We start from the raw sequence: 13033 nt of genomic DNA on the forward strand, positions 1-13033 counted from the left end.
AATCTCTAAACCCTTTGCTATTGATTTTACATGTATTGTTCTTCCTTCTTCATAGTATGATTTCTGCACACAAACAAATGATCTCTATTAATTCTGAAACCACCATAAATATTACCTCTAAGAGACCAAAAGTACATCTCCAGGGATCTCTAAGAGGTGACAGGCTAGTATTCAGGGCTGCCTATGCCATATCGTAATCATTTGTGGCTCTCAAGACCCATATGCCAGGAAAATATTAGTTACGCTGTGAAATAAGTTATGATATTGTGGTATGTTTGGTAAAGTTTTCACGAGAGAACATTAATTCCATATCTCACACGTAAAATGAAAATGCTTCATTCCGCTAAAGAAAAATTGACTGAGTAGCCACTACTCAAAGCAGTGGAGTTCTACCAGAACTGTAGACTGCATGTTTCTTGAAACCAAATGTTCAAATCGCAATCCATCGGTAACTGGAGTACTTAAAAAAAGGGTTAGTGGGTGAACCTTTCTCAACTAACACCCATTTCAATTTTATCATGAAGACTTACAACATACACCACCTTCAAAATACAATGAATCTCAAAGAAAAAAATTGCTAAGTAAGGAAATATTTGTAGTTTCGTTGTTTTTATGCATGCAGCTATATGGAAGCGTGATGGCAGAAACAAACTGTATCATCATCACCCACCACCTCCAGAACAGCAACAACAACAACAACAACAACAACAACAACAAAGCTGTCATCAACAGCATACAATTTATTTTAAAATTTCATCATGTCGGACTGCCACTGGGCCATAGGCCCTACATCTTTTATGTACCTAGCTCGTCAAAGGATTTCTTCCTAAAGCCAGTAAAGTTTCACTCTTTTTTGTGTGTCCATCAAAAATTAAACATTTCTGCATTTGGTTACTGGTAGCCTTTACTTCTAAATCATTTATATTCTACCAGAGCTTTCCTTACTATATTTAGACTGTAAGTATTGTTACATCACAGAAACAGTCTTTAAGACATCTACTACAAACAACAGTATTTACACATTATGGTAGCTGTATTACAGATTACTCACGTGACATAATGATGCTTACAGTGTGTCAACGAAGATAGGCATGTGGTGCAACACTAATCCAACATAATAAAATTTTAAAAATAAAACCTATGTAGCCAAAGTCAACTTCTAGTCACAAAAATTTCATTACAAAGTTTCGTTCAAGTTGCACAGCAGTGTGTGTATTAAACAAATTAGATAATACTTGGCACAAACATTTCCTAAAACTTAAAAACCAACTATCTCTTTTGAAACAGGTACATAATGACTAAATCACTGTTGTCAATAGTATAGAGTAGAACTGCTAAATAAAGTGATACAGGCTCTTTAGGTATTTTATTTGTTCCAGAACCATTATTAACTTGGTGCAACCATATGTTCAATTCTCTACTGTACAATAAGGGCCCGAGAAAGAGAGGGGTGGGGCAACATATGATAACAAGGAACAATTGGGTAGTAGCGACAGACTGCTCATAATTAACTCTGCAATTGCAAGTAGACCAAAAGGCACAGCAAATACTGAAATCAAAAGGAAGCAAATGCATTACTAGGAATGTAAAACAAAGAAAGTACAAAAAAGGTGTAGGTGCACTTCTCAAATCTCAAGGAATGGTTTGTGGTAAGACAAATAAACAAAACAAATTGGTCAAAAGAAAACATTTTTAGAACATTATTCAACAAATGGCATCAGAGATACATAGAAACGTTAATAAGAGAATCATGAGGAAAAAAAGCGATGGAGAAATAAATATATCACGGAAGACCTAACAATGGAAAATCCAGGATGGAATAGCGACAATATTATGATAATCATTAGAGGCCGGAAAAATTCGCATTTTGCAATAAATGTGAAATAGATGTTATTTCTGCCTCAAAATGCGAAAATGTGAAATTAATTAATAGATGTTGTTTCACAGTGAATTTTATCTAGACGAGCTATTAATCAGAGATAGTTTGAAATAGTTTTATTTTCTGCACATAATATCGAAAATGTACGCAGTTACTGGCATTGTACATCATCTGGCGAAGCCCACTTTGGAAAGATAATTTGTGCATGAACCTACTAGCAAACTGAAGTGTACAAACTCAATGATTTATCATTGCGCTCAATGATCTGTCATCCTTGCTAATTGTGGATGGATAAATGGTGTGTTTAACGTACACATCACATAATGCAATGTAGCACTCAGCCAAAGGACCTAGCATTTTACAAGAAAGAAACACATTTGTTTGTTACCTTAAGCTCAAAAGATAGCCATCCCCAAATGCTTTGCGTTGTGTGTTGCTCGTTGTTTTCTTTTCTTCTTTTGAAATAGCTGAATCTACTAATCCTGGTCCATCACGGCTTTCAATTATGATCCATAGAACACCAGAAGAGATCAGCCATCCCTGTGATAATGTGTCAGTTCTGCTGTAGGCTGCTGCCCAGCGAAATGGAGGTGGGGTTTGTTTCCCCACACTGCTCCTCCTCATGTGACGGTCAAAATTCTAGTTCGTTTACACTCGTGGCCATCAGTGACTATAGTCTATAGCGCCCGCCCTCTGCAGTATAGCAATTGGGAAACAGAACCTGTAAAGTTTTACGACAGTGCCGTAATTCTTCCCCTAACGCTAAAATTGAGTTGTATGTTCCATTCTACTTCTACACAAAGTGCCTTGCTAGTTATACCGGTAGCATTGTCAAGCATGGGTCTTAGGGCTATGAAAGTCCCGCGAAATGCCACAATTCGTAGTCTGCAGATCTTTTAATCTTCAAATTGGGCGGGAAAAGACAAATGATGCCCAGAAACACCTATAAGGAAGATACATTCACGTAACTGGCGGGAAAATGCTGCTGCTTTTCAACAGAACAATCAGTTTTGGAAGCAAAGGCCATTTCGGAAGAAAAAAGTGTTTAAGATTCTCCAAAAGCAAACATTCCAGTCAAAAAGTTCCCAATAATAACTATTCTCACCAGTCAATTTTAAAGAACTAATAATTTGTTTGCCTTCACTCATGCAGCATGACAGCATATTAAATTTGTGTGTCTAATCATTTACAAACAAAGAAAATATATGCGATTTTCGACAAAAATAGATGCTACATTTTCCGGTCTCTAATAATCATAGACTGCCACTCACCATACAGAGGAGACACAGTTGCAGACATGTACAACAAAGAGACTGCTGTAGATTTGAGCTTCTGGCCAAAGGTCCAGATGTGCTGAAAGGCAGGCAGGCAGGCGCGCGCCACACACACACACACACACACACACACACACACACACACAACCACTGCCCCTCTGGCCACTGAGGCCGGGCTGCAGGCAACTATGCCTGATGTGAAAAGCAGTATGTTAGCGGTGCGGTCGAGGAGGATGCTGGGGTGGGATGGGGAAGGGGTAGCAGTGTAGAGGTGACTGCTTGTGGGAGCACCCACCATATCAATACATGCTCTCACAAGCAGCACTACAGCCTCCCTCATCCCTACTCTGCTATCTCTCCCCATCCCCATCCCAACCCAACCCCCTCCTTGACCCCCCCATTGATAGATCGCTTCTCTCATAAGACAGAGTTGCTTGCAATCTGCCCTCAGAGGTCAGAGACAGTGGTTATGCGTGTGTGAGTTGTGCTTGAGCGAATTTTCCACTGTTTGTTCTGACTTGATATATATTTTTCCATCACATTTTTTCTTACAATTCTCTTCTTATCCTTCCTACAACATTCTATGTATCTCTGATGTCACTTGCTGAACAATGACAGAGATAATGGTCACGTGTGTTGAGTTGAGCTTCTGCATGTGCATTTGTGTGTGTGTGTGTGTGTGTGTGTGTGTGTGTTCCCCCTACTTTAGAAGAAGGACTTTGCTCTCAAATGTATAGCAGTCTTTTGCTGTGCCTGTCGGCGACACAGCTTCTCCCCTACATAGTGGGCAATCTATTGTTTTCATAATATTCTAGTGGAAGAAAAATGTTAGTATGAAACTGATTCCTGTATTTATCTAAGTTTGATGCAATATACAACAGGTAACAGTTTTCTTTAAGTGTTCTGATGTTGCATCCCCCCACTGGAACAGATGTAAATCTCAATCTTAAGCATCATAGTCTGGTATGGAAGCAAATCTGAGCTCTTTAACTCAAGTCACGACTTACAACGTATAAAAAAGAAAATTCTATTCCAAAATCTGTTAAATTCACACAGAGCCAAATGGGTTGATGGTCACTTATGATTTACAAAAACTGCAGAAAGTGCTGCTGGTTCACATGAGTATGTCAGTGTTTAAAGACTTCCAGCATTTGGTATGGTTCATTTCTATATAGTTCATTTCTACGAACACACACTGCTAAATAAGGCTTGTTTAATGAAATGCCATTTACTTGCTGCACTTTTTTCCTCCCACTCACTGATTTAATACTTTACAGCTCGCTCACAATTAAGCCGATTACTAGAAACTGGTCCACATTATTTAGCAACGTGCAAGTGTTCACAGTATTCCACGGGGAAAAGAAAAATACATTAAAAAATTCATTTTGCCCCAATTACGAGGTGGAATCCAAAATTTTCGGGACTGGTGCTGCCATCTGGAATGTAGGAGTAGCAGATCTTTGCACTGCAAGGTGGCGAGAGCTGCATATCCGGTGAGTCAGTGAGTGGAGTGGCATTAAGTTGGAAGGATGTGTTGTGTGTCCACTGTGATTTCCAGAACACTCCGTGTTTGGTGTGTGACGATTTTACGAAGGCACAGTATGTTCAAGCATGCACGGACCTTCATCAGACCGCATCTGATGATCCAACCTTCTTGTCAAGGGTTATCACCGGCGATGAGAGCTGGATTTACGGTTATGACCCAGATACAAAGCAACAATCGTACCAGTGGAAGAGCCTGGGCTCTCCGAGACCCAAATAAGCATGACAGGTGAAGAGCAAAGTGAAGAGACGGATCATTGTTTTCTTTGATACCAAGAGAATTGTTCACAAAGAATTCATCCCACCCAATTCCGCGTACTACTGTGACATTTTGCGATGGGTCCGTAAAAACGTGCGGCGACGACAGCCTGAACTTTGGCGTCAAGGGAACTGGCTGCTGCATCACGACAATGTGCCCTGTCACACGCCCTTACTCACTAGGACTTTTTTGGCAAAAAACAACATGGCGGTTGTACCCCATCCAACATACTTGCCAGATTTGGCGCATTGCGACTTCACACTATTCCCAAAACTGCAACTCAAGTTGTAAGGCCTTCGGTTCGACACTCTAGAGAAGATTCAAGAAGCATTGCTGGCGGTGATAAACACCCTCAAAGAACAGAACTTCCAGAAAATGTTTGACCAGTGGCAGAAGCACTGGGACCAGTGTGTACGTGCGGATGGGAACTACTTCAAGGGTGATGGTGACCATTAGTCAAAAGGTAATGTTTTCAACAGAGAGCAGCACCAGTCCCGAAAATTTTGGACAGCACCTTTTATTTCATTGACAAATGCCATGATCATCAAATTCTTTTTTGTGTTACAACACTTCTCATGTTATTCTTTCAGTCCTTTCACTGTCATCCATTCTCATCCTTAAATATTTACTACAGCTGCATTTATCTGCCAAAACATTATGGGTACGTGAGGTATATACATTAAGCTCTTCAGAAATACCATTGTTTGTGGTCCACACATGTAAGTCTTTTAAATAATTTTCACTTTGTATTTAGTGATATTTTCTTCTGTAAAATGTAATACATATTTAAGTGTAATGGAATGGTATCTACCGTATTTACTCGAATCTAAGCCACACTTTTTCTCCGGTTTTTGTAATCCAAAAAACCGCCTGCGGCTTAGAATCGAGTGCAAAGTAAGCAGAAGTTTTTCACAACTAACTTCTGCCGTCGAAAATATGTAGCGCTACACAGGCATGCTTTCCAGGCATAAAGATAAATACTGGCGCCAAAACCTCTGCGTCGGGGTGGGGGGGGGCGGAGGGGGGGGGGGGGGGGGGGGGGGGGGGTGGAAGACGAGCTTTTTTTTCTCCGCTCCAAGTTTCGACCACTGCATTATCATACATTATCCAACAAAGTAAATACAAATTCCGTATTGTTCATCTTCGAATGTAGAGCATTTCAATATACTACGAAAATCTGACTGGCAAGACTGTTTGGGATGTTTGTCATTATGGCCAACTCTACGTTCTGAATTTTTTCCTCCCTGTGAGAAGAGATGGTTGCTAATAGGAACTTTTATGAATTGTGAATCACATGCAGTATTCTCGTCACCATAAGAATAATATGAATATAAACATTTTGCCATGTATTCTTTCGTCTTTGCTGCTATCTCATTTAAATCCTGTCTGCCTAATAAACTACGAAACTAGTGTGAGACAACAGCAAACACGGAAGAATATACATATAATGTCATGTATATTCGTATTATTCTTATGCCTAATAGTGATACAGACAGAAATGAAGCACGGCAGTTGAGTAGATTTTTAAATCTAAGATGACTAATTTCTGTGCAGAATGTAATGTACAAAAGAGGCATCTGCAAAGATTTTCAAACGGAGAAAATTTTTTTTTAGCTAAACTCGTGCTCAGAACATCTTCTACCATACGCAGTCTATTATTTGTTCTTGTTGATCAATATCAAAGAAAGCAGCAGTGTAAGTAACAACAAATAGCAGTCTCTTGCCATTGTTTCGCTAATGAGACAATTCCTCCCTTTTTTTTTTAATTGTAAGTGGCGGTAGGACGCACAAAAGCAAGCCGTGCTGCGAGCGGCGACAGGTCGTAAACACACATCATCAGAATGCGACAAACAATGCATGACACAGTTCAGTAATGCATTTTCAGCTAGAGTGACGTAAACACCTATAACAAAGAGAACGGCACTTATCAGATCGAAGTAAAATAAGCAATCGATTCAAACCAGACGAAGCACATGAAAAAGGAAGGGTACCCGTATAAATACGGACGGAGCGCCTGACGCATAGCAATGGCTACCTGGTAAAGCTTAACTGCTAAGCTTACGACTCGAACCAAACTACAGTAGCTGTATCGTCATTCATTCGACCTAAATTGTGTCTCATATTACAATGGACCAGCTTTGTTTCGATTTGGAGGTGCGGCCTAAAACTTTTCTCTTCCCTTGAGTTTCGAGTCTCAAATTTCAGGTGTGGCTTAGATTCGGAAAAATTTTTTTCCTTGATTTCGAGTCTCATTCTTCAGGTGCAGCTTAGATTCGAGTGCGGCTTAGATTCGAGTAAATACAGTATAAAGTTAGTATGTAGTGCATAAAGATGCTGCAAGTGAATTTATGTTTTCAAACAAATCTACTGTAATGTTGTTGTTGTTATTGTTGTTGTTGTTGTCTGCCGCTGCTGCATGGATATAAGCAATATTTAAAAAATCATAGCTACAGCTTGATAAAAATTAGTTGATAGCTGACGTCTGCACTTGCTACTACAGAGTTGCCATGTTGTCTCTTGCCTACCGCTCAGTTATGGGTGACTCACAAACATGACAGGTCACTTCAAAAATGGGATCAATGTGCAACACGAGCAATGTTGGACGTGACTGCCACAAGGTACGTCGAAAACATGAGATGCTCTGTCAACAGCTGATTTTAAGTGACCAATGGCTAAACTGTGGGACAGATGTGTTTTGTAGCCCTGAATTTAAACTTAGTCCATCACAACCTCCTAATGTGCAATATATCCGAGAAAACAGTGGTCAACAATTTGCGGCAGAACTAAAATCAGAATTGCTTTGTTCATGTTAATAAAAGTTAACATCTATGAGCAAACTCAAGACTGAAAAAATTCAGTTTCAGTGCTAAAAGCAAACTAATTTCTTGATATCATTGGTTACCTGAAATTATCCTCACACTGGCTAGATGAGCTGCCGCACTACCAACTGATTAGCAGTTCTCATTGGCACTTTGTTGCAGATTACAGGCAATACACGCATGTTTCAAACCAAAAGAGAACAATGCGAAGAAAAATAAAGCAAATAAAAAACACAATATCATGATGAACATGACACGGCGAAGTATTGCAAACAAAAAATTACATTTGAACACATTTACTGAATAAAAATAATATATACTTTTGATTAGATTTAGCGAAAAAAATAAAATAACATTCTCTATGCCTGCCAGGATTCAAACCTTCCACATGTCATGTTAGTGTGCTAATCATTGTGCTATGCCACACTTCGTGAAGTAGTTTTAAAATGTGGTGACACTGCAAGCTTCAAACATTTGGTTTCACACAATGTTCTACAAATCTTACCTAACGCAAGCCAATCTTTGTGATTATGATAACTGTGTATGTGATGCTGAATCACGTCTTGTCCAGAAGTACCCAGTAACATTTGGTTAGGGATGCATGTAAAATGCGTGTATTTTATTAGCAGTTTTTGAGTGTATTGTATTATTATTATTATTATTATTTCTTTTTTGTGATTCTCATGTGTGATGAAGTAGTAAATTGTGCCAGATGAGTAACTTGGGATCCAAACACATCAAGAAAGAAAGCTGGGCAAGCATTGGAAGGAAACTGACCAATTGTTGCAGGAATTTGGCTACAGCAAACAGTTCAGGCATGTCACTGAACCCTGTGATAGGAGGAAACCAGCTGCAACCCAAGAGGTATCAAACTATCAAGCAATTTTAATTGGATTATAATCAAAACTGAAGCAGCTGAACAATTTATGGAACTCTACACCTTCTTTAGATAATACGTACAATATAGCACAACATTCTGTAAAGGGTGCAAGTGTGTACAAAATGATGCCAATGTAAGGGGAGAAATGAAGTACTTGGTTATGGCAATATGCTGACCAACCATCATAATGATGACTGAATTACTTGAATTTGATCATTGAAGTAGGAATAAATTATCTTTTAGTGACTGGAAGACGACCTACTACAGAGTAACGACATGGTGTAAAACATACCAGTGGAACTGGTGTTCTCACATAACTTTCAAAAGCATGTGACCCACTTGAAAAAGTAATCCTCACTGAGGATGAGGTAGCACATGGGTTTAGAAAGATGAGTGTTACAAAGGGGTTAGATGCACATAAGGAAACTCTGTAACAGTAGCCAGAAAACGTATTATCACAAAAGACAATTACAGGAGCTAATAGTTCTACAAGAGACTAATGCATGGCAGTTGTTAAAAACACGAACAATTCTGAAGTAGCTATAGTCGTAATGGAAGACTAGATGGGTGGGGGTAGGGGACAACATAATGGTAAAAAGATTCAGAAAGGTGGTAGGATCTCTACCTGAATTCCACAATGTTCAAGAAACAAAGGAAGCATATGATTTAGCATCCATGACTTTCTGTGCTGGTCTTTAATAAGTGCCAAGGTTGGATGTAAGAGATAACAATGGATGATATGGAAAACAAATAGTATAAAATTACACCTGGAAGACAGATAACAAAAAACTGAATTTGTTAACAAGCCAGTGCAACATTATGAATGTAGAAATGGTCATATCATTCTTCATTTCTTATTAACTAGTAAATACTCTGGCTACAATATAATGCATTTAGTTTCAGGAAATAATTCTTCTTGTAAATAAACTCTCTCACAGAGCAAGAAACTTAGTTTAATTAAAATATTATAAGCTACAAGCCACAAGGGAAGGATTACACGAGACATTAGACGGTAGTGCATCATAATTCAAGTTTACACTTTCAAACAAGCTACACTGAAATGTGGACACACACACACACACACACACACACAATATGTAGCATATTTAAGTCTTTCAGCAAAAAGACAAAACCACAATGTAATACTGTATTTCACTAGCATATTTAGGTCTTTCAGCAAAAAGACAAAAACATTAAGTAATACTGTATGTCATACATTTGAAATTGTGTGTCTGTTTTTTCACTGCACATTTGCATTTCAATAAACAAAAGTTAAAGTTAACCAGACACTTCAAAAGGTAGCAATCAATTTCTTTTGAAATAAAATTTCTAAGATGAGATTTTAAAGTATCAAATGAATTAGTTAGCGAACTCCACACATAAAAAAATGATACTCCTCTATATGAGTAAAATACTAACGATATGAGTAAATGTTATTTTTGCATACCCCTTAAGTAACAACAGGTATTACAAGAGGAAAAAATTGTGAACAATTAGACTTGTGAGAATGACGCAATTGTGGCCATTTAGTATTTATCCCCCTCCACCTTTGATTGAATAACACAGTAATCTATATGTTGTAGCATGTTATTAAATTACACCATAAAGCATCACTCACCGTCTCAAATTTAATTCCCTCAGTGTTCTGTGCACTTTCACTGCCAATCTGCAACACAACAAACTGCAGTTCATGCAAAGCACCATGCAAGGGAGATATCGTGTGATAGGGTACGTGAGAACACTGACACATCTAATGCTAAATTTACTGTGTTAGCTCTACACATTCAACACATCAGGTGTAGCTCTTCTAGGACATAAATATAACACTAATAGTCAGTTGATAGCATTCTCAGTTATTTGTAAGTAACAAGCCAGTGAAATTAAAGTGAAATTAAAGGTGCTGTAAGTAAAAGCAGACAGTCAATCAATTGATATGCATAGAGAAAGTGGTTTAACATTTCATGCCTATAAAGTTAACAGGGGAACTTAAACATATTTATATATACAACAGATATTTAGACAGCATTCTGACAGCTGATTTACACTAGTAGTGAGAATGCGATCTGTAAAATATCCTCCAAGTAAGTTACCTGTATTCAAATAGTATTATGTAATACAACGAATTCATGGAGTGTCCGTAATTTCAAATGAGCAAATTTAATAACACCAAATAAAACCAATTAACAACACACAAAATTCTGCATATTAAATGCTTAAAACTCAACTTACCAGGTTTCCAATGTCTGTAACTAAATTAAATATCACACCAGCAATCACATATAAAAAAATCCACTAACAACCTGTAAGAACTGCCAATAAATAATAATATTCACTAACACAAATGTAACAGAAACAATGTTTATTTGAGGCATCGTGTTCCCCATAATGAACACGAATCCAATTCCAGATTCAAATTGCACGATCATAGAAAAATCTCTCTCTCTCTCTCTCCCCAATCAATCAATCAATCAATCAATCAATCAATCCCGATCTGTTTTCAAATTATGTTTTCATTTTACGAGATGACTTGTGTTCCACAGTTTCTTACTTGGGCCTATATTATCTGAAATTTTATGCTGGTTTTGGCATTTGTAATCAATATAGCATAAAAATTTTACAAGTAATCAAATAAAAAGTGTCAAAACTGCAACTTTTAAAAATCAATATAGACTGAATCAGAAAATTGTCTGTCACATGAGAACAATGCTTTGCACAGCACTGATATCATGACAGATACTTCATCTACCAATTTTACTGATAAAGATTTATTTTGAAAGATTAAGCAATGCATATGGGATAACACACAATGAAATCAAATATTTGCAATACAGTTTTGCAGTGTCTTGTATTACACAGTGCCTGTATAGCAATATGCAGTGTCCTTCAGATATGAAAGTATGCACATTTGAAGGACACTGCACATTACTATGTGTACACTGCAAAACTGTATTTCATAGCTAGACAGGCCCCTTGCAGGAATCACAGCAATTGTGCAAGTACAGGACGTGTACACAATGACATATAGAGATTTGGGTCAGTCCAGGTGGTGTGCACAAATAGCTGAAATGGTTAAGATGACCACTAGCGATAAGTGGGAGATCTCTAGTTCAAATCCTGGTCCGACACAAATTTTCATGAGTCACTAATAAACTGTACAGCTGATGTCCAGTCGTATTCATAATCTACAGATACGTCTCTTCCAAATATTCATAAGTTATGTTAAAAGTATAGGCACAAAAGTAAACATAGATTCTTCGAGGGTAGATCATAAATTGCAAAACATCAGATGTTGCCTATAACAAAATGGAGAAAAAAAAGCAGATATATGAATATCAAGAGTTCAGATGGCAAGCCATTACTAAGCAAAGAACGAAGGCAGAAACATGGAAGGAATTTTAGGAGGACTATAGAAAGGAAATAAATTTGCTGTCAATATTATTGATAGGAGAGAGAAAGCACATGACAATCAGATGGGAGATATGAGACTGCAAGAAGGATTTTGACAGAGCCCTGACTGATGTATGTCAACACAAGGCAACTGGTGCAAAAAACATTCTCTCAAATTGTCAGAAACCTTGGCAGAACATATGACAAAACCATTCCACCTGATACACAACTCCCATGACAGGCAAGATTCCCTTACATGTCAAGAAGAATGTGATAATTCCAATCCCAAAGGAGACAAACACACTCATAGGTGTGAATATTACAGAGCCATCAGTTTAATGAGTCATGACTGCAAAAACTGAAGAACAAAAAAACTGGTGGAAGCTGGTCTCTGGAAAGATCAGTTTCGTTTCTATTTAAAATAATAATGTAGGAACATAATCCTGTGATTTGCCTTAGAAAATACTCTGAAGAAAGGCCAAACCCGATTTTTATAACATTTGGATTTAGAGCAAGCTTCTGACAATGTCATAATTCTACAGGTACAGGGATAAAATACAAGGAACAATAGGTTACTGGCAATCTGCACAGATACAAGGGTGTTGTCATAATAGATGAAGGACATGAATGACAAGCAATGGTTGAGAAAGCCTTCATACTAAATTTCCGCAGCTGACAGAAATTGGAAGTTGTGTGTGTGTGTGTGTGTGTGTGTGTGTGTGTGTGTGTGTGTGTGTGTGTGTGTGTTGGGGGGGGGGGGGGGGGGTTTATGAGCACCCCTCCTGGATCTAACTGCTGTTACGGTGAGCGTGGTGCACAATATCTGGTAAAAGTGTCCATCTTATTATTACTGGACAGAAATTCCCTTTCAGTTTTGTTAAATGGAAAGTGTGTTTTTTTTTTTTTTTTTGAGGTGTTCTTTCTTTAAATTTCTGATATATGTTTAGGAACACATCTTCCTAAACCTAGTTTGAGTTTCAGAAAATACCCTGT

The 13033-nt window shown here is 37.9% G+C and overlaps 1 protein-coding gene across 1 annotated transcript in view; it reads right to left on the reverse strand.

The window, feature by feature from the left end:
• Positions 1 to 13033, reverse strand: part of LOC124804605 (protein polybromo-1) — a 334390-nt gene that overhangs the window by 37567 nt on the left and 283790 nt on the right. Inside the window, exon 26 of the mRNA XM_047264803.1 lies at positions 10272 to 10319. Within this exon, the coding sequence (XP_047120759.1) occupies positions 10272 to 10319 (48 nt within the window). The remainder of the gene's footprint in view (positions 1 to 10271; positions 10320 to 13033) is intronic.

Source organism: Schistocerca piceifrons, chromosome 7, assembly GCF_021461385.2.
Source record: "Schistocerca piceifrons isolate TAMUIC-IGC-003096 chromosome 7, iqSchPice1.1, whole genome shotgun sequence".
NCBI classification, from domain to species: domain Eukaryota; kingdom Metazoa; phylum Arthropoda; class Insecta; order Orthoptera; family Acrididae; genus Schistocerca; species Schistocerca piceifrons.